Below are 22948 nucleotides of genomic sequence, written 5' to 3' on the forward strand. Positions count from 1 at the left end.
ACTTTCCTTAATCTACCAAGAAAGCCGCCAAGCACCTCTGTTTCGATTACTTGAAGAAATCCAAATGTCATCAGAATGATCAGATAGAGAGTAACAAACCGAGTAATGCTCTGGGGAGATTCTCTGCTTGAGAGGCGTACAAGTTTCCGGAGAAACTGAGTCAGAATATCCTTGAATAGAAGTTCCATGGAGATTTTGAGGTCACACTACGGGTTATATTGGATAAGCAAATGATGAGAAAATTTTCACCTTCTAAACCCTCTAGGAGGCCAGCAGTTTTGATATTCTCTACACTCTACTATGATATCTTTTAAAGTAATTCGCTCTACAATGAGGGCATTTGGGTCGTAAAACTCATCTGGGCGCTCCTCATACTGACTGGTGAACCTTATAGCTATTCCTATACCATCCAAGGTCATGTTTGAATTTTGATACATATATATTTCTCACATAACCACCCTTTCCTGGGGAGGTCTTTATTCTAATACCTGTTTTGGAACCGAAAAAGTGGAGGTCTTCTGCATGAACTTCTGACACACCTCCCAACATCTCACTTCCAATTGCAATTCCTGCGCTTTTTTCAGTTTTACCAGTAATTCTTACAAGGATGATGTTTCTACTGGGACGACCATATGAAGTGCCATACTCATCCCACCCATTTTTGATGGAAACCAGATCATCACCAGTACTAATATGACAGTCTTCAATGCAGAGATTATCTGAAGAGTCTGGATGCAATAAAATGGATGGGTAAGAAAAAATTTGTGCGCTCATAGTTCAACCTGCAGAATGAAGGGCGTAGAACGTAGTTTAAAGTTGATGCAGCTGGTAAAAAATGAAAGTTAATCATGTGCTTATTTGAGCTCAGCAATTTTCAAGGGGAGAGTGATGATCCACAACAACGACGGTGGATAATCAGGCGCATTTGTGTGGTAAAGGATTAACATTTGATCCGCACATGCAGCAAAACTATGATGTTTCCCTTATTTTTGTTCTATAGTGAGAAGTTAAGCTGAGTACCCCGCGGGCTTTTTACAAATACCGTAAGTGCAGTTGGTTTTGACATATTTGTATGACAAGACAACCATGAGTGATTGGTGTTTGTAATTATTTATATTTGTATAATCATCTTTAAAGGAGATTTTGGTGATTCACCTGGATCAATGCCATCGTGTTTGGAGACTTGAGAGGAGCAAGGATTGTCCGATTATGGATGGTAACATGGCTGTTCAGTCCCACCATAATTCATAAAATCTTACCACTTTCCATAGTTTTCAAATAACACTCAATGCACTTGCAGTTGACTAAGCAAGGACAAAAGGTGCTAGTCAATCCTTGTGGATGAATCATAAAACTAACCTGCAATATACAGGTGAAGGGTCCAAAATGGTGAACTTAGGAAGGTTAGGTTTGAAATGACAACCCCAGTTGAGTTTATCAACTCCAACAAATGGGGCCTTGTATAATTCAAGGTTTTATTATGGAACCAATCCCACCAGATGCTACCTTGGTCACCACTGGATCTATTATCACCTGCATGATGAAAGCAGCAACATCTACAAATCAAACAAAGTGTATATATATATATATATATATATAACAGAGCCGATTCGGCATCAAATATTACCAACCAGTTATGATAATGTCCGTCAAATTGCGTCCATAGATTAGACTTCGATGTCTTCCTCCTGTCAACTCCCTTCCTCGACCGTATGATGGTAATGGTTCAACAATTGGCCAATCATCGGAGTTCTGGAACATTACAGAAGAAGTTACTCAGTATTATGAGCTAAAATATTATAAATGTGTCCACAAAGGTCAAAACAGATAACATAGCAGTGCCCTATTGAACTTGGAGTTCCAACTCTCATCTGGACTGGAGATTGAACATAACTTATACTTTTGGGACTAGCACCAATAATCATCAAAATAATTAAGCTATCCTGAATGCACAATAAACTTGGAAATTTCTCACAAACAACATTTCAGAATTCTGGCAATAAGCTTAGTATTGACACTAGTGGCCTATAGGATTGTGAATGGCCTTTGTGTTGAGGGTGACCCCATCTCCTACGGCGCCAAATTCAGCGATGGCGACACTGTGAGGTCGAATTGCTCCTGAGTTGGTCTGATTGCTGCAGTATGGGCTGCCCTTGACAGACCACGGAGCAGCATTGCCGAGCAATCCAAGTAGCAGAAGCATATTCACCACCTGAACAAACGTGCACATGACGTTGGTCCTTGGATACCATACCACACCATGATTGTAGCTGCTGCTTTTTCTTTTGTTCTCCATTTATTTTGTCAATATTTACTGACAACAACGAATACTAATTATCTACAAACCCAAAAACATGATTCCCCCTTCCCTTCCTTCCCTTTTGTTTCCCACTTAGCCTTTCTCACACTCTTACTTCCTCCAAATTTCAAATTTCATGTCACTCCTCCCTTTTTCCTATCTACTTAATTGCATTAGTTTTGGGTTTCTCCCTTTCTTCTAAGAGCCTTTGACCCTCAAAAAGTTGCCAACCAACCGATACCATATCTTCCATTCATTTATTTTTTCCAACTCTCTCGTAAGTCATAACAAATACTAAATTGTAACAAAATATATAAATAAATCAGACTTGATGCACAAATTTTCATTTGTATCGTTCCGTTCCGTGCACTTGAAAAATATCATTCCACACTCTTGTTCGAGTCATAAAGACCAAGAGTACGTGCGTCCTTTCTCCTATGGGTATTTAATACTTTCTGAGTTCTAATTAATTGTCTTTGTCGACAAATACATTGTGTTAAGAAGTTGCTTAATCTCTGTTAAATATCTAGTTTCTATGAAGGAGAACTTCTCGATCGTCTTCTCCAACAAATTGGGAGGTCAATACATTTTAACTTGAGCGAGACTTATTATCCAACAACAACAGTATTAGTCTAATGCTTTTTATTTTATAACACAGAAAATAGAGTCAGCAAGACTTGTGGATGGCAAGTCCTTACCAGAAAAGATATGGTTCAAGGTTTGTGCATTTGGATCCAATTGATCATCATGTATTTTGCTTGATAACATGTTTGTTTTTTAATCCAACAGGAAAGGGGATTCGAAGTTGGGACCTCTTCAGACACACTGCAACAAGTGTGATGAATAACTGCATTGTGTTTGTAGCAACAAGTTGCAATAAGGGTGAATGACGTGACGCACGTGCTTGAACGCATGGCATCAACAGCAAGAGCAAGCAGCTTAGCAGGTAAAGCAGCAGCAGCATGCATTCAGCTTCAGGCTGTTGTGATCGCATCCGATTGCAACCCACGATGGCTGTCAAAGCACCTGCCAACCTTGGCTCTTTCAGGGAAGGTCCCAGTCATCTTTCTCAAAGATAACAAGGGAGCTTTTTTAAGATTGGGCCAACTTCTCAAACTCAAAACAGCCATTGCCATTGGTGTTAAGGTAACTAACTGTTGAAAAGCATTGAGTGCTCCAACTTTAGCCATTTCCTTTGAGTCGTTCGTTCTTCTGTTTTGCAGGCTAAAGGAAATGCCATCAATCTACTTTTTGAGGAGATTCTTAGTGGCAATATAATGCAACTCGGTGTCGGAACTGAAGGCCTCAACTCTTCTCAAATGCTTACCACAACACAAGGAGAAGTTCAGAGAGGAGCCTCCTATGCATGTAGATGTTGGAGACAACGGTTGTAGGTGCTGTTTCTGTTTCAGTTTCAGTCTCAGTTTCAGAGATTGTATGTACTATGCCTGCCTGACTATGCAGCTAACTTCTTATGATCAAGCCAATGAATGGAACAGAGATACAGTAATCTTGCAATTTCAATCATTATGATCATCGTAGTGTTACAACAAATTTCCCAAATTTTCGGTCCTATTTTCTGTAATGCGGTAGATTGAAAACCCTCCGCCTTTTCCTATTCTTAAGAAACACGTTTGGAGATTTAACACCTCTTCGTCCAAAATTTTACATTACAACCAATTGTCCAGTAATATATACCAATCAATACAATGGAATGAAGCTTCCATTTTCTCGGCACCTTCCTTTTCATCTTCTCCAGGGATAACTGTGTAGGTCCATGTAGATGTTAAGCACTAGATTGGGGGGTCGCAGCTGCTGAAGGATCGACAGAGCTCAATGGATCAGGGTTATTATTACTCCTACCATTTGTGACAACTGAATTGTTACTCTCTCTTTGGTCTCCATCCTTTTTTACCATCACCGGTTGAAACTGCCATATAATAAAATAAAATAAACAAAATTAGAATTGGAAAGCTTGATATATTTGACCAACATGTTTCTGATGAAAAAGTCTTTAAGTTTTAATTTGATACACACCTGGTATATGGAATATATAACATTTCTTCTTATCTGTGCCATCATCTCTAAGAAAAGATTATAGCCTTCAAGCTTGTATTCAATAAGTGGATCCCGTTGTGCGTATCCACGTAAACCAACAGCCTGTTGAACAAACTTGAGTGCTTGCAAGTGCTCCTTCCACAGGCGATCAATATTGCTCAAAACCAAGAACCTTTCAGCATCCTTCATCAAGCCTGGTGCTTTGCTCTCAATAATATCCTGACACGTGTAGTTCAACAACATTGATAATCAGAATTATATGCCTTTCAGAAAATTGATAGCAAGCCTAGTTTGCAAACCCAAGTTATTCATAACAAAAGATCACTTGCAAGACTTGGTCTGTCAATATACGGATTTAACTTTATATTCAGAAAAGGTCACAGCAGTAGCATTTGTCAGTAGTAAGTCGTGATTACCTTAGTGAGTATTACACAAAGAACATGCACAAATATTTGTCTGAGTATGCATTCATGGTTGCCACATTTTAGCAGAATTTGTAATCAAAATAAGCAGAAGTTTGCCCCTCTAATTATAACTAAGCATCCCTTTAAATCGGCGAGATGTTAATATTCTCAATAATCATGAAATTCTTCTTACGAAAACTTCTTATACTGACCCTTTTCTGCAAATATGCTTCACGGCCACGGAGACGAAGGTACTCTTGCAAATCCTCATAACTTGAACAATTGCTCCTCAGCAAGTCTGGTGTCAGATCATTCAATAGGTAGCAATATCTAAAGCCAAGGAAATATTGCCATTAAAAGTCTTAAGTGCCAAAATCAAACAACTAGATCACACCATAGAATTGACATAAACAGCTAAATTTACAAGCATAGAGCAACCTTTTCTGCAGATATTCTTAACAAGAAGCTTGCAGTTGCAGCAATCAATAGTTAGTATAAGTATTGGGTTTGCCAATAGAGTTTAAAACTCAGCTTCCGGTAACTAAATGGTAGGATTAGAAAGAAATGATGTGCCATCATTCATCTGACACTTTTTTTACACAGCTTTTGCACAAGCACAGAGAATGGAAGACACAACTTACTGTTGAAGTTTCTTGATGAGCTTCTCAAGATCCCAACTTTCTTTTGAAGCATCTGACCCAATATTTGCCTATTCACCATACAAAATTTGATTTCTCAGACCCAAGAATCAGATACAGATCCACTATGCAAGACATCTAAGGGAAAACATTATCAAAAAGAATATTGTTTAGCATGCGTACCTCCAAGATATCATCCATTGTTAGTTCAGCATATTCAATAATAAGTGATTGGAGATTGTCAGATTCAAGGGCTCGTCTTCTTTCTGTATAGACACGGTCTCTTTGGCTGTTTAACACTTCATCAAACTCAAATAATTGCTTTCGGATATCAAAGAAATAATTTTCCACTTTCCGTTGAGCTTCATCTAGTGCTTTGGTTAGCATCTTGGACTCAATTGGCAGGTCCTCAACTCTGAAAGCTCTCATTAAACCCTACAAGTTGCAATGCCAATAATTCTTTAGAAGGCCTACAGCAGCATTAGCAATTAAAGACCCAGGATCAAAGCTTAAACCTGAATACGGTCTCCACCAAATATACGAAAGATGTTGTCTTCAAGACTTAAGAAGAACCGAGAACTTCCAGGATCCCCCTGCCTTCCAGTTCGACCACGAAGCTATACAGATACAAATTACTGAAATCAATTTGGAGACGTACTCTCTGGCAGGAAATCTCTCATGGCCAATGTTGAGAAAATAAGGAAATTCAACTAAAAAGAGTTTTAGTTAATTGATGACAATATAACTAATCTATCCAAGACCTAAACCTGATTATCGATTCGACGAGATTCATGGCGTTCTGTCCCCACGACATGAAGCCCACCAGATGACACAACCTGCCAGAGATTAGAAATATAAGATATCAACACTAATACAGAAAGTTGAGGAAATTGTATTTTGTGGAACGAAGCTAACCTTCTTTCTTTCTTCCTCTGTGTAGACCTTATATTCTTTAACAATTTCTAGAAATGCACTCCGCAGTTTGGCTATGACTTGGTCCTCAGCAGGGCCCTAACAAATGTGAAGATTCAATAATCTATTATAAGGATAGGAAGTTCCAGCTAAGAATCAAAGATTCACCTTTTCACAAGAATAAGATAAACGCTCCTCTGCTTCAAGCTCATTTAATGACCTCTGACCCCACGTTTCAACAGCTAACTTTACAGCTTCCTCAGCCAACTTGGCCTTTTCATTGGATAGTTTGCATGGAAATAGATTTTCATTGACCTGAAAAAATCATTCTAAGTTTCAAAATAATAAATTCATTGAACAATGCCCTGTCATTTTTAAACTATTGTACCTCAAGTGAAAACCAATTACGGACAACCATAAAGAAAAACACACCTTCCATGATTTCTTTGGGGGAAGTTTTTTCACTGACACATAACCACCTTCTGTTAGTTTAACAACTCTGCAAGAAAACGAAAGGCAGAATGAACTGTGTGCATTAACCTTAGATAACTTTTAGAAGAAAAAACGCAACATCCTGCAGAGTCTTTGAAAATCAATTATTGTAATTGGCGCAATATAAGGCCCCATGAAACATTCCCATATAAAATCAATGCAAATCGTTCTTCCCTCGAAACAAGTTACTCTAAATACTCTAAATTCGTTTCCTAGGCATTAGTCGGTGGGCACTTGTGCTCTGTCATGTCCTATATAAATTTCATTTAATGTAAGTATATTTTTTTATAAAAATAAAAATAAATAAAATCTGAATACTCTAAAGTGAATGGAAGTGGAAATATGCTAACTACAAACGTCAAACACATAATATGAACTTCTTAGTATTATATAGCTCTGCAATCTGCATGCTAGGATTAAGAACTTGTAAGTCATAATTTTGTTAATTAGACTGTTGTCCAAAACAAACACTGAGTTATAATTTTGGTGTTGAGTTGAGTAATGCTTTGCAGTGTCAATAGTTACGTTGATGACTACCATTAAGACTGATCATGGTCCAACACATTCCATTCACATTGAAGACAACTCAAGACTTGCATCTAGGAATGGAAAGTTGATTTAAAAACTCATATGTATCATTCTAGTTAGTTAAATCTCGGATTCCATAAGTTCATGTGTTAGTCATTATCGGTGTAGTAAAAAATCCGTCCAACTCCAGTAGGGGGAAAAATGATCAATATCAAGATAATGTTTGTTTATTGAATTATTAAGAGGTGAAATCCTAGTAGTTGTTTTCTGTTACTTATTAAGAGCTCAACTCAACTCATTTGATTTCAAAAAGTAAGCTTTGCTTGGTTACTGTAAAACAACTTTATGAATTGAACCCGGCAATCAAATTTCAAGACATTCGATTTGATTTTCTAGGTATTTTTGTTGAACAAGGGAGGTTATTTTATCATTCACATTGTAAGCTTAAAAGTAAATAAAAATGATACAAATACAACTAAATCGATGTAAATATATATTTCAAATTAATTAAATAAATAAATAAACCATTGTAAATGAGGTAGTGCTAGGTAAAGTATGAGCAATAAGATTCTGAGATAACATATTCAACCCCTATAGAATATTCGATCCATCTTAAGGTTCCCTATGTAGTATCGTAGTAGACCATAATTCCTAACAATCTTCTATATGGTATTGGTGTCTGATAAACTTTAAGTCCAAGTTTCGAAAATGTTAACCACTAGGAAAACAAGCTTGAAGCTCAGACAATACCTTGGCATAAGCATCTCACGTAGCTTCAGCCTTGCCATAAATTCAGCATTCCCACCAAGGATAATGTCAGTTCCTCGACCTGCCATATTGGTCGCAATAGTCACTGCCCCGAGACGTCCACTTTGTGCTACAATTTCTGCTTCCCTCTCCACATTCTCTGGCTTTGCATTGAGAACCTTCCAGAAAAGATAAAGATAATAAATTTCCTCTCAAAAAGCACATAGTATTCTACAGTTTCTAAATAACATCATCCAAATTTAAAATTAACAAAATAAAGTGAAGATTTATTTCGCACCCAGTTGGTCTTCAAATAATGTAATAGTACAAAATCCCCAATTAATGATCTTAAATATTGACAGAGGAGACCGTACCTCATGGGGAATTCCAACTTCTTGCAATTGCTCAGACAATGAGTCACTCTGCTCAACACTAGTTGTACCAACAAGTACAGGACGACCTGTCTTGTTCATCCTAGAAATCTCTACTACAACAGCCCGCCATTTTCCTTTAGTTGCCCTGAAAACTACATCAGATTCATCCTGTGAAAGAGATTAAAGAGATGATAAGAAACTTGATTGTACTAATTATAGTAAAATAAAACCATCACACTCTTGTGCAAACTACCTATATTTTGCATACAGGACATCCAAATCTATTTACTGAACCACTTATAAAAGCATCTATAAAAGATAGAAATAAGAGTAATTATTAGCAGTACAATTTGTATAGTTTAGTAGTATTTTATAATGGCAGGATAAAATAGTATAGAATACCTTTCTAATCATAGGCTTGTTTGTTGGAACAATTGTAACTTTAAGCTTGTATATACTTTCAAATTCTGTGCTTTCAGTTGCTGCAGTGCCAGTCATCCCACAAAGTTTTGGGAACTGTAATAGGTAAATAAATAAATAAGTTTAAGAAGATAAATTCCCATAAATATGACAGATATTGAGATGAGAGAGAGAATGCTCCAACCTGGAGAAAGAAATTTTGGTAGCTAATTGAAGCAAGTGTCACTGTTTCATTTTGAATGGGCAGACCTTCTTTTGCTTCAACTGCTTGGTGAAGTCCATCACTCCAGCGCCTCCCCTAAAGGACAAATAATAAGCCACTATAACCTGTACCTTGAGAGATTAAGAAATATAACCCTGACTTTTGCACCCATATTTCTCATATATCTAATTCTGTGATAGGAGAACACTTTCAACAGATTACCAACATGACTACATTTCTTACACAAGATTGGAAATCAATCAGTTATAGGCTATGGCATCACCGCTAGATGGTTAATATTGCAAGGTTGGTGAGGTAACTCTACATGAAAATGTTGTGTTCGATGGGATTGATTTAACATAAATATTACAAACTATTGCATTAGTAAATGTATGATACCACCTAGGTACCTAATTATTCCATGACCACAAAATACATGAGAAAACAAACTACACTGCACAACACAAACAATAAGGCCCTTAACTAATTCAAGAACTAACACACTGGTAAATTATATAACTATTACAAATATAATCACCTGCATAACTCGACCTGTAAACTCATCAACAATAAGAACCTCTTTTCCACGGATGATATAGTTTACATCTCTAAGAAAGAGTTCTTTCGCTTTTATTGCATTCAGAACATAAGATGCCCACTGTTCTCGGGGATCATATAGATCTTTTACACCCAGAATCTCTTCCGAATCTTCATAACCCTGTTCTGTGAGCAGAACTGTTTTCATCTTTTCATCCACCTGCAACAAAAACCTCAGTAAGAATCCTACAAGATCTAATTCATCATTCATGGCTCCTGGAATTTATTAAACCCTCCAGATAGAGAAACTTCTGCATTAAAATACACAGCAGTCTTACAGTGTAATGTATTTCACGCTCAAATACTGCAGCTATCTTTGCAGCTTTATAATACCGATCGCTAGGTTTTTCTGCAGGTCCAGAAATAATGAGAGGTGTCCTTGCTTCATCTATAAGGATGGAATCAACCTCGTCAATTACACAGTAATTGAAATTCCTCAAGACAAGCTCCTCAACACTCTGCACATGCCAAGAAATACATTCAGTTTGAATAATATAGTTAAACAATCTCTTGAATGGATGGAAAATGTACTCAGCTAAATGAAATACTATGGAAATAGAAAATAAGGCAAGAATTACTTTCCGTGGCCAGATTATCTCTCAAGTAATCAAAACCAAGCTCACTGTTGGTAACATATGTGATGTCGCATAAGTAATTCTCCCTTCTTTGCTCACTTGTCATATTCTCTGCTCAAGGAAACATCCAGTTGTTAGGTAACTGTCCAATCTCAATTAGCAAGCAAGCAATATGTAGAAAAAATATCCAGCAACACTTTAAATTAACTTCCTCACTAATAAACGTTTCAGTAGACTTGCAAATAAACAATAAATGACCATGAACTAAGCTCTAAAAAGATTTTCCATTATCTAATTTTAATTTTAAGTGCCACAACATTAAAATGAAGACTGGTAGTAAATAGACTTTCAAATTGCGGGAAAAGTGAGGCATGAAGCACTTAGTACTTGCAGAAGCAGAAGCACTCAATCTACCATTCTCCCGAGTTCCTAGGAGTTAGTCTTGATCCAAAATACAAACCAATAGAAATGGAGATCGAAGGAAGCGTAACGCAGGGTACATATAAGAAGGAGACATACGTTGGATTAGGCCAACCTTCAATCCAAGGAAACGAGGAACCTGGCCAACCCACTCACAATCCCGCCGTGCCAGATAATCGTTGACAGTAACAACATGAACTCCTTTGCCAATTAATGCATTTAAATATGCTGGTAAGATAGCAACAAGGGTTTTTCCTTCTCCAGTTCTCATTTCAGCTATTTCCCCTTTATGAAGAACCATGCCACCTACATGATCAAAAAGTAACATCCGATAAGTAAAGGCATAATATGCATATTTAAGCACCCAGCAGAAGTAAACAAAGGCGTCCTTCCTGTTCAGACAATACCAACATAACAATAGTATAACAAATGAAATGTCATGCATATGTACCAGAAGCCAAATTAAATGTTCATTCATTTATTTTGACAGGACGATTTGAGCAAGATTCAGATGGATAGTATGTGAGGGAGTGGAGGACAACTACCTATGAGTTGGACATCAAAGGGACGAAGGCCTAAAACCCTCTTCGAAGCCTCCCTTACGACGGCAAATGCTTCCTGGAATGGGAATGCTTCTTTGGTTATAAATATAAGCAAAGTAAATATACAACAGAAACTATAAAATGGAAACCAAGAACTGAGTAGCATCCTCGGCCTGAGCAACAAGCACAATCCAGAATACAAAACCCATGTTTTAATTCCTACGTTAGAGAAAACCTAAATTAGAATTTAATGAAGAAAATAATACTGACAGGTAAAAGGGAATCCAAAGACTCTCCCTGCTTGGCGCGTTCTTGAAAGAGGCGCGTCTTCTCCCTCAGCTCCGAATCGGAGAGCGCAGACATCTGAGCTTCCAAGCCATTGATGACAGACACGGTGGGAGCATACTGCTGCCTGGTGGACTCACCAGTGTCGCTTCCTTTGAAAATCCCACCTAATAAACCTCCCAACGAAGCCACTGCTTGCATTCTTCGTCTTCTTCGGCACACCATTCTCGATGTTTCGGGCATTTGGAAGGTTCTTCCGCCGAAAAAGGAGGAACACAGCTGCCGGTTTTTGAGGTTGAGGGGGTGGGAAAACTTGGAGCACAGAGGTGACAGTTGATGATGTTTCACCAGAGGAAGAGGCGCCACCGCCATTATTCCTTGAGGTTGTGAATTCAAGGAGGGATTCAAACGGTTTGTATGTTATTTACAAAAGCCCCGGATCCAGAGGTTGGCTTGCTCTCGAGTCTGAAACCAGTTGGATAAGGTGAGCGTAACTGTATAATTACCCCCAAGAAATAACAGAAAATGACCATGAGAATGGAAACAAAGGGTGTATCTGTGGCTTTCTTATTATTTGTTTACAGAAATACACTCTTTTAAGACTAAAAGAGTTTCACTTGTGTTCCTTGTAATTTACTCCAACTTCAATTTTCTCTTCTTTTTTTTGCACTGATTTACCACGAAATTATAGAACTAAGTTATTACTCTTTATATTTGAATTCTTTTAATTTTGTAATTTATCAAATGTTGCAATTTATAGACAACGTACATTCTTACACTCTTTGTTCATTTTCTTGACGACGCATTTACATAACTCTCTTGTGGAGGGATATTTAAGCCCTTATAAGTTACGTCGATCTCATCTTTACGTCTCAATATGTCACTTTTTACTAAGTCATGTGATTGCTTCATAAAAAAATAGACAGAAAATTGGACAATAAACACAATTGTATTTGTAACCTATAAAACAAAAATACATGTATAAAATAATATTTGTATTGATACAAGATTGAACTAAAGGTGACGAACACTTGATTTTGGACCGGGCTGTGATTTGGTCAAAAATTGTCAAGACTTGATCTTCTTCAATTTGGAACCGCAAGTAGCGTGAGATGGTCTTTTAGCTCTGGATGTGAAAAAATGGGCACATGCGTAGTATGCTTTGGTGACTCACGACGACTTTAATGAAGAACACGAGAATGTTTATACGTTTGATCGCAGGTAAACATGCAGATTTGATTCCAACCGTATACCGACCTAATCTAAATTACAAAAGGAAGATTAAAACATAGGTGAAGAAGCCCTAGCCAACTTCAGAGGAGAGAAATCAAATTAACCCTTTTTCTTTCTTTCGTGAATCTCTTGTTTGCCACATTATATAGGCGTAATAAAGCAACACTATCGTCCTAGTTAAAACAAAAGCAAAAGCAGCAACTATAGCCTAGAGGAAGAGAATGATATTGATCATGGGATGGGATGGGATGGGAGCTCATGTCTTTAACTACAATTTCCTCTGTTGACCAAAAACAAGAAAAATAACTATAATTTCCTGTTAACAGTGAAAAAAGAAAGAAAAGAAGAATCCCTTTTGACACAATTTCCTCTGCCTTTTTGGAGCGACATTAGCCAACAAGTTTGTTTAAGAAAGCAAACATCCTCTAGCTTGGTTCTGGAGGCACCACTTTCAAGCTTCGTACCCACTCGCAAAAACTAGGCTCGTCAAAACTAATAAAACTGCTTTTCAGCTTTGTCCGCTTTTCAGTTGTCAAAGTTCGTAGCTGTGGGAATCTTGCTTCCTGCAGTATATGCAACAGTTCAATACGTCATTCGTACCAAAGTAAATCCGATGTGAATAGGAAACCCTTTAGATTACAAAGACAATTAGCCACATTCGCCACTGTTTATTGTCTTCACTCTCACCTGCTCATAAGGAGGATCCTTGTGTGCAGGTATGAGCCGCGATACGAAATATCGAGCCTGAGAACTTCCTTCCTGTTTAACAACCAGACCATTAGGTTCAGCTTCATTTCTAGAGATTACCAAGAGCAAGAATATACAAAGAAATAACCTTGAACGACAGGATCCGAGGAGCTGGAAACCGCAGTTCAGTGAGCTCTTCAGCTAATGTTCTGCAAGCCGCTAAAGCAGCTGCACTTTTTCCTTCATCAGCAGCGAGTTCAGCACCCTGAATACACCATTCAAAAGGAAGCTGTTCAACTAAAAGATATGGAAACAATAATATATGAAAAAAATCTATGATATTTCTGAACGGAGAAAGACTTGAGCAACAAAGAGAAACCGATCTCCGAGTTTAAGACCAAAGACTGCTCTAAGTAATACTCCATTTCCTGCTTGTGGATGTTATCATATGAATTTGTAGACTGCTCAAGAGTGCTCAGCACAACCAGCCTATACATCTATTTTATACAGTTATTATTTCTTCCTTTTAATTTTAAGCAAGGATTACAAATTACTTTTGTGCATAGGATTTTCTATGGAACTTCAAAATCTAACTCCCACCCAATAAATAATTAATAGAAATGAGGAACATCCCTAAAATGCGTTGGTGTTGATGTTTATAACGACGTCGAAACTTTTTACCACCACCCCCAATACTCACCCCCGTCAGTTTTGTTTCTGAGAGATCCTAATTCACTCAACCCACCCCCTCTGTATTCCTATATTATCATTTCCATCCACCTTCCTCTATTAAGCCTAACTCTAAAACTAAAGTCAAATGCTTGAAAGATCTGGAGTTTCCCTAGATTTCTATAGGCTTCCATTAACCCATGCTTAAGCCCAGGCAAATGAGTTTTAAGGTTGTCACAATAGTCACACCCTTATCAACACGTGGTAAATCACTATATTACTCTTCAAAGCATCCTTCTAAAGAGTATCATCCACTTCATCAACTGATGAAATCTGCTAGAATCATCACAATAACCGCTTCACCACTATGGATAACCGTTACAAAATCATGGAATCTTACAATCATACACATCATCGCCATTGATATTGAGGTTTTTAGTTTAAATCGCCCATTTAAGTGATTTTATATGAGGACAAACTTTTAATTAATGTTTTTAATAAAAGGGAGGTGGGGAAACTGGTTTGAAGGGTGACACTTCCTCTAATCTTGGAAGATTATGTTATTTCTCTCTATTACAGATCACCACAAGGGTAATCATCTTCTTATCAGCTCTCCCAAAAAATCCTTGACCAAAAACGAGTGGCAGTTTCTAGACCAAACCCCCATCACTTTTAGCCATTGCAATGACTCAGTGAAAGAGCAATGCAAAGAAAACATGATGGATATTATCATCATTACCTTTACATAAAGAATGACAATATAGAGAACTAGAGATAAACATGCATAGGTCCTCTTCCCTAGAGCATATCACAAGTACTATCTTTTACAGGGGGAAGAAACCAAGTAAAATTCTGTACCTTAAAAGGTATCCTAGCCTCCGTATCATCTTACACTTCAAGATTTTCTAATGAGAGAAAAAATGATTTACGAGAGAAAATTCCAGAACTATGAATAGTGATACTACAACGGTCACTTCAAGTGACTCCATGCACTTACACATATAAAACTTCATATATCAGATACAGGAATAGTATTTCTGATTTCTTTTGGGGGCATTAATAGCAAGACTTAAATGCTTTTCAATTTAAGTCCAATCAATGTCAGAAATGACAAGGTTATGGCCCTTCTGGGCAGATAAATGGCATGCAACATTTAGAATAAATAAATAAAAATTGAAAACTGTATGAACCAAAGCACATACCAACCAAATGAAGACATCTGTGCCATGGTCAAGAACAACTGCTGCATCTGACTGCATAGCAAGGTCATAAGCTGGTAGTTCCTCAAATGTTCCCCCTTCCCGATGCATTAAACAACGAGGTGCTACCATTCGAAGTGAGAGATCAAAGGATGCATTCAGAAACAAGTTTCGTAACACAGACCTCTCATCTTCATGGCCAACAATGCTTCCCAACAGTGGGCCTCTTCTTAGATGAAACAGGAGCTCTGGCAATATAGAGATCTCCTTTGGAAACCGATAAAACTTTGACTTTGGTACTTGAGACCCAAATTTCAGAGCAATGTCTTTAATTCTTTCATCTATTGTTGCTCGCATATCAATTGCATCAGAATACTTTTTAGCTCGCAGGAGAGTCCGCTTTGCAATAAGAACTGCTGCAACTTCATCTTGAACACTTGTAAGATATGCTGAAACACTATCAACTGTTGGCAATCTAACAGTAATTACTCTTGATATATCAGCTTGATACACATTTAAATACTGAATTGTAAACTGGAAATACACATACTCAGTCCTAATGTCCCTCTTATTTTCCAAGGAGAGTGAGAAGCTCTGTGTCTCTTCAACACTAAGCATTTGTATATAAAGGGAAGTGTCGTTTTTGAAGGTTTCATGAGTGTCAATATGTGCCTCTTCACCAGGACCCACAACTTGAGTTATGAGAATGTCATCGGAACAACGTATTGCCAAGAACCCACGGGAGCCTGCAGCCCTGGTAGATGCCCTTTGTAAGTTCACACCAAAGGCTTCCCCAAAGTCGTCATGGAGAACAAAAATGCCTCCAGAAGCTTTTGCAAGAGGCTGCAAAACAGGAACTCTTACAGGGCATTGCCCAGCACATAAAATGTCAACCACTGTATTTTGTCGGTGTGCCTCTTGACCCAGATGCTCCATCCATTTCAATGCAGTCTTTTCCATATGAGGATAATTTGGGTGACTGAAAGAATGAGGAACAGATCCAGGACCATATGTATTAGGCCCACCAGCACAAACAATGATTCTGCTATTACCTCCAGACCTTTTAATTACCCCACGAGACATTTCTCCTGATGGCCCTTGAACTATAGCAAGAGCAACCTCAACAGCCGTACCCAGGCACCGATCTCTAGAAGTTTCTGGAATTTTCAGTTTGTATGGCCTCAAGGATGAGAATATGGCATGTGCTACCGGTAATGAAGCATGCATTGGAGACAAGTATAAACCACTTCCATATATCAATGCCTTCAAGGCATCCTGACTTGGTGATTTATCTCCTGGAAGCACATCAGCAGATGCAATTGATTCCTCTGAAAAATCATAAACTGATACTGTGCGACCGTACAGTATTATTCCAATTCTCATTGTCGGGGGAAGTGAATCAACAAATGCATGCAAGGAGCTCTGTAAATCCCACAGATGTGGTTCGTCTAAACACTCATCTATGACAAGAACTATAGGTGCAGACATTCTTGAGTCAGAAACAGGAACAAAGCCGGGTCTATTGTTCCCAGTTTGAACATAATCAACCATAGGAGATGACAACTCTGGAAAATTACAAAGATCTTCCTTGCTGTGAGCTATGTATTCGCCCTCACTTCCATTCAGTTCTCGGCAAATTACACATTGCCACTGACCTGAGCCCAACAAGATGTTGCAATAAATATTTGCATAAGCTCCACAACTGTGGCAGCGATGAGGATCACGTTGTATTATCTGGGGACCTGGAGAAATTTCCCTTCCAGGTGAAACCAAGGCCCCAAAACCTAAACTGGGTACATTTGCTTGTTTCTTTTGTTTCAACACCTATATAATAACATGCATAGGCGAGAGGTTCAGTGAAAGTTTTAACTATCTAGGGAAAGATACTTTCTTTCAAGCATAAATGATTGCATAATGAGCTAAAGGATATCCAGATATATGTATATGTTTCCACAAAAAACGAAATCTAGCATGTCCTTACTTAAAGTGTGTGGTTAGAGAAATCTAGAGGCAGCTTATAAGTTCTAAAAAAGTTTAAAAATCAACCCAAAGTTTACATATATACTTACAAACAAATAGTAAAACCGTAATGGTTGAAAACCAAGAGAGCAAGATAGATACCTTATGTGCTGAGAATAGGACATATGGTGATTCTCCAACAGGCACAGCATCATCCTCTGTATCATTAGAAAGTTGGTGCTGCGAGCCATTTGAAAAATTGGGAGGCGAAGATGTTGGCAAAGATGTACCCGGGGAGAAAGCAACTGGCTGAGGAGTTGCAGGTGAAGCACGAAAAGGCACAGCAGCAGGCCTCACAGGGGAAGTAAAAACAGGAGGTCCAGGGGGTGTACTAAAGTGAGGAATAGGGCTGCCAGTTTTCAACCCATTAGCTGGTGATGGTACATTTGGGGTTTTGATCGAAGGAGGAGGAGTTTGATCGTGTTGAAACTTTGGTGGAGGGAATCTAGGAGTAATTAAAGGTGGTGGAGGAATAGAAATTTTCTCAGGGTCAGGAGATGGTGTGTGTGGGCGTGAGGGAGTGATACTGACAGAGTAGCCAATGGGAGGCTGCGGTGGATTTGACATCGAAAGTTTCAAAATCCCTCTATAGAAAACAAAAGAAGCTCAAGAACCCGGGATCGAGAATTAAAATTTATTATGGCACAGTAGAAATAAATTATGTTGAAACCCAGTTGTAGAAAGCAAGGGCTTCGAATTGGAAGGCAAATTGAACTAGTTATTCATATAAATTGAACTGAGGGATGATAAGAAACAGTGTTATAAGTAGGTTCACACATGGATCTTATTGAAACCCAAAAGATTTCGAAGAAAGAATGAGCTAATAGGAGGCCTTTGATGAACAAAAACCTCCCAAAAACCCAGAGTCCAAAATTAAGAGAAAAAAAAATGAATCGAACCGAATGGAATGGAATCAAGGGCAAAACCCTACTGGGTCCCCAACATTTCACAATTGAAGCTTCTTCTTCCCGCTGCTTCGAAATTCGCTCTTGTACTTGTATACACAACTCAATCTAATCTAAGACACGGAAAACATGAAATTCACAATTTTGAATTAATTCAATTGTACTATGAACGGAAATGCAATCAAGAAAAGGATCTAGGGTTTCGATTACATTAAGAATCCGAATTCAGCTGGAATCAAATCGATAAGAAATTAAAAAGAAAATTGGAAATTTTGCGTACCTGAGGCTGAGAGGGAATTGCCGAAGACTCGATTTGGGAGGATTTTATGTGACGTAGAATCTGAGGGCATATTTCTTTTTTTATTATTTCGAAAAGCAGAAAAATTAAAGACCCTCTCTTGACTTGAAGGAGCTTTCTCGGTTTTTCTTCTCTTCTGTCGTTCTTGTTGGCCCTTTTGCCCCGTGTGTTCTTTCTTTTTTTCCCTTGGTTCTTTTTATATTTTATATACACGTTTTATTACGTTTTAGGCGCGTTTGGGCAGGGAAATGGAAAACCGTGAAATTTTACACTGGGCAAATGTGCGGTAAAGATATTCACCGTACGCTTTTTGTCACTGCCTAGCAGGGCTGGCACTGTTTCTTGTTTTTGAAAATTTTTATTTAAATCCGTATAATTTCTTTCTACATTTAATTTAAATTTTAAATATGAATTTATTTTTTTACTTTATTGCATAATTACTATCAAGTACAAGATAAAATTAACAAACTCACATTTAATAATTAACCCTAACACTATGCAATCTTTATCCTATGTTCATTTTAGCTAAATGTCGCTTTAAACCCGACCTGACCCGATAGATGATGATTTTGAAGAACATCGATTTGCACAAGTTGTTAATAATGTTGTAAATGTCACTTGTTCTGGTTGAACCACGCTATTCAACATCTCATAAAAGAGGCCAAGAGATGTATGAGCATCTTTGTGGGATGCATTAGCTGATATTATTGATGCCCAAATGATTAAGCTCTTACATTTTGCTTGATCAAAATCCAGTAAAGAAAACTCGACTTGGCATGAGGATCGATGCATAACAGCACGTGCAGCACACTGATTTTTGCTTGATCAAAATCCCTTTGTGCCCAGTCAAATTAAATTGTTTCTAACAGCATAAGCATGTACTTCCTCCCTGACTTTCACATTTGATAAATACAATAATGTGGGAAGAATACTTGACAACGTCACGGTATTTGGTCTGCAACTGCATGCCTGCATTACGTGAATTAAATTTAATGCCTCATCATGCCAGTTGTTCTGAACTAAACCAGAAATCACAACATTCCAATTACTTAACTTTGACTTCTTACTATCTCAAAAAACAACTACGACTTTGTCAACAAACCCAAGAAATAGGTACCCCAAAACTAATGAGCCATAAGTGACCTCATCCTTTTCACTCATCTCATCGAATAATTCTTGAATGAGTTGCAAAACACTGGTTTTTGAGTTTTTATTTCTAAATGAGTGTAAAGATAAATTTATAAATTGAATTGGGTTTGTGAGGGTAATTTTAGGTAATAAATTTGGGTTTAAAGAGATATCGATAATTTAAAAGTAATATGGGTGTAGAAAGAGATTAGATGAGTTCAAATAAAATTTCTCTTATCGTTTTAATTGGAAATGACCCGTAGATATATTGCCAATAGTTTTCTTTTACGTGGACATGTAAACATTATGGACTCAATCTTGCATGAGCTAATTGTTTATCCAATAGGCAGTGTATTTTTTTGAATATGTGAACAACATTTATTGGATGTGACATGGTTAAAATTAAAACTTGGTTGCATAAGAGAATTTTTCCGGCGTGATTATGTAACTGTGTTTGTGCCAAAATCACCATTTGGTTGGTCAAAGAAGGTCAACAAGAAAACCTAGTTCCATAACAAAGAGAGAGGCCGTAGCACCCCTTCTTCGGTAACTCCAAAGGAAAATAAAAGAATAAGAAGGTCTAAAGCTCATACACCTCCTCCTCCTGGTTGGGCTCCAGATGTCTTGGTCTATTAATTATTAATGATCCATTTCTAAGCATTAACATACAGTCAAATTTATTTTCGGAAGGAATCACATTCAATTTGTTTCTTCATCAAATCATTTAAGGCATATTTGATATCCTATTTGAAATTTTTTATCATTTTTTGAAACATTTTTTAAGAACATTTCTTGAAAACAATTTTCTTTAAAACTCAAAAACTTGATTGGTTTGTGAGTTAAAATTTTTAAATCTTACGACTTAAACTAGACAAAGAAATCTAAAAATGAGGGGTCGCAGGTGAGGGAGAAAGAGGAGAGAGGAGGAAAGAAAGTAAGAAATGATTGAATGAAAGAGAAAGAAGAGATATGATCGGACGAGATAGAGAGGAAGAGAATGAGAGAAAGAACCGAAAGAATGAAGATAGTGGATTGGAGGATGGACGAAAAAGGTACAAAAAAAAAAGAGGAGAGAGAAAGAAGAAGAAGAAGGAGAGAGAGAGAGAGAGAGAGAGAGAGATTTGGAGAGAATGGAGGTGAGAGATAAAAAAAAATAAGTAAGTTTAAGTTTAAAATCTCTAAAAACTCACTTTTTAAGTTTTTAGATAATAAACTATATTTTTTAGTTAGTCTTGAATTCAGTTTTTGAAAATAGTCTTACCAAATAAGTTTTTAAGATCTAAAACTTGAAAATTATTTTTGAATTTAAAAAGTTAGATTCAAGTAGAGTACCAAACATGCCTTTAGATTTTCACGGTATAAAGGAATCAAGCTCATGGAGTAAATAAAAAATTTTGAGTCTAAAAGGGCTAAATTCAATAATTGAGTGCAATATACACATCAATTGAGTTTGATTTCTAAAAAATATGATGCTCATGTACTGTTAAACTCGAACCCACTATTGCAACAATTTCATAAAAATCAAACACATAGTCTGAATGCATGAAAGGGATTTTTTATTTTATTTTATTAAGATAAAGAAGATTAAATATTAGGCGAGTCGAGCTACATAAGCTTGTCATCAGTCTACCATAGTAGGTTTACTCTTTAAACCTGCACAAGATGGTCAGAAAGAATCAAGGCCCTGGAGTTAGCCATGAATTACAAAGTGGGCTACTTCATTTTCGCTCGGAGTGATTAGAAAGGGCAAACTCCTCAATAGCCATGTTCCCTATCTCCACAATTTTATTAAAAATAAAAAGGGATATACATCAATGAAAAAGGATAACCGAAGAAAATTCCTTGAACCAAAGTCCCAAACCAAGGCAATCAAAGTGTTATAAACCACCTAGATGATATACCTTATCATTAGCTAAGTAATGCGCCACTTGAAAGTTAGGATACACATTAATTTAAGAAGTGGAAGTCAGGCAAGCTAGCAATGTTTGAAAACATAGCAGCACAAACAACCAATGACGAAGAATTGTGCCAAACTAGATTAGGAGAAGACATGTCAATGTTAACTAGGCAATCTACCACAACATTTGTCTCTCGAAAGATGCGAGAGCAATAAAAAGTCATCTCACGAATGCGGGCCAAAAAAGTAAACCTTGCATGTGAAGAATCCAAGGAAGATCAAAATCATTCGAACAAAGAACGAAAATAACATTAGAAGAGTCACTTTCCAATTAGAGACAACACCAACCCTTATGATAATCAAATTCTACACCAAAAATAATTGCATAAAGTTCTGTAAAGAAAGAATTTTGATGGCTAATATCTTGACGATAACCATCAAGAAACCGACCACAATGAAAAATGTTTCCACAAGTAGTAGGATCAGGATTTCCTATAGACAACATGTCTGTATTAAATTTAATCCAAAGATACTATGGAGAAACCATAACACAGGAAGAATAATAGAGGTCGTATGAGAAATAGGTTGAATCCCTATAGAAGAAATGATATGAATATCTAAACCTTGAGAGTATCCTAGAATAAACTTTACACCATGAAACAACCCATAAAAGATAGATATGCAAAGACAATGGAAAAATGTTGATTGACATTAAAATTAAACTTGTTTCTAACTATTGAAATAGCCAAAATAGTTAAAGACCTGCAAAGACTCATAGATTGTGCAACTGACAGAATAGGACTCACGCGCAAAATCATCCCAAAAAACAGTAAAAGAATCTAAAAAGACGAAGACACACCAAATTTACAAGCTAACCACTTCCAAAGTTGCTTAGAAAACTGGCACTCGAAAAAAGATAAGTAGTAGATTCTTAAGAAACATGACTTAGACAACAAGGTGCAACGTCGTGAGAAGTTTATATGAAAAAGACGCCAAGCAAAAATAGATAGTCGAGGCGAAATGAAATGCCTCGAAATAACTTTTACTCAAGCACAATTACTATGTCTCATTCGAATTAGATCATAACTAGAAGAGAAGGAAAATTTCTTAGAAGAATATGACTCCTAAATCAATTGTCATCAGGTTAAAGGTAAAAGATGATGCAAAATTTTTGTGCTACAGATGGGAATAAACTTATAAAATAATTCGACAATGACTAACTCTGAGCTTGAATAAAATTTGAAACCCAAGAAAAAACTGTAGGCGAAATGACCGACGATAACAAAGAACTAATAATCGGCTTATCCAACCATTTAACAAACCAAAAAGAAACTGACCTCCAATCTCTAATAATCCAATGACTATTACTATTCAAAATAGGTTAAGGACAAACCATGTCACACAGACGACCGCAAATAGA

General features: G+C 37.1%; 3 protein-coding genes and 1 pseudogene across 4 annotated transcripts; 1 reads left to right on the forward strand and 3 right to left on the reverse strand.

Annotated features, from left to right (window-relative positions):
• Nucleotides 1–12: 12 nt before the first annotated feature.
• Nucleotides 13–2230, reverse strand: LOC137707649 (probable polygalacturonase; annotated as a pseudogene).
• Nucleotides 2229–3693, forward strand: LOC137707650 (uncharacterized). The gene is made up of 4 exons (XM_068446563.1): nucleotides 2229–2237; nucleotides 2958–3017; nucleotides 3164–3445; nucleotides 3523–3693. Exons 1-4 carry the CDS (start codon nucleotides 2229–2231, stop codon nucleotides 3691–3693), a joined length of 522 nt encoding a protein of 173 aa, XP_068302664.1.
• Nucleotides 3694–3801: 108 nt separating this feature from the next.
• Nucleotides 3802–12031, reverse strand: LOC137708272 (protein translocase subunit SecA, chloroplastic). Its single transcript, XM_068447314.1, has 20 exons — nucleotides 11479–12031; nucleotides 11212–11284; nucleotides 10766–10972; nucleotides 10254–10357; nucleotides 9950–10129; nucleotides 9613–9831; nucleotides 9057–9170; nucleotides 8855–8968; nucleotides 8453–8620; nucleotides 8082–8257; nucleotides 6744–6810; nucleotides 6480–6626; nucleotides 6315–6410; nucleotides 6167–6235; nucleotides 5915–6016; nucleotides 5583–5834; nucleotides 5403–5470; nucleotides 4974–5091; nucleotides 4337–4576; nucleotides 3802–4229 (listed from the first exon to the last, which is right to left on the reverse strand). Exons 1-20 carry the CDS (start codon nucleotides 11863–11865, stop codon nucleotides 4086–4088), a joined length of 3045 nt encoding a protein of 1014 aa, XP_068303415.1. The 5' UTR covers nucleotides 11866–12031; the 3' UTR covers nucleotides 3802–4085.
• Nucleotides 12032–12809: 778 nt separating this feature from the next.
• On the reverse strand, nucleotides 12810–18672 carry LOC137708372 (protein transport protein SEC23 A-like). 2 transcript variants are annotated; one of them, XM_068447430.1, is made up of 6 exons: nucleotides 18486–18672; nucleotides 17403–18313; nucleotides 15285–17105; nucleotides 13562–13678; nucleotides 13414–13485; nucleotides 12810–13289 (listed from the first exon to the last, which is right to left on the reverse strand). In XM_068447430.1, the coding sequence occupies exons 2-6, from the start codon at nucleotides 17865–17867 to the stop codon at nucleotides 13152–13154; spliced, it is 2613 nt and encodes an 870-aa protein (XP_068303531.1). In that variant the 5' UTR covers nucleotides 17868–18313; nucleotides 18486–18672; the 3' UTR covers nucleotides 12810–13151. The 2 variants fall into 2 exon arrangements, with proteins under 2 accessions (XP_068303531.1, XP_068303530.1); XM_068447429.1 differs by having other exon boundaries at nucleotides 17403–18318.
• Nucleotides 18673–22948: the final 4276 nt, after the last annotated feature.

This window comes from Pyrus communis, chromosome 11, assembly GCF_963583255.1.
Source record: "Pyrus communis chromosome 11, drPyrComm1.1, whole genome shotgun sequence".
Classification (NCBI taxonomy): Eukaryota; Viridiplantae; Streptophyta; class Magnoliopsida; order Rosales; family Rosaceae; genus Pyrus; species Pyrus communis.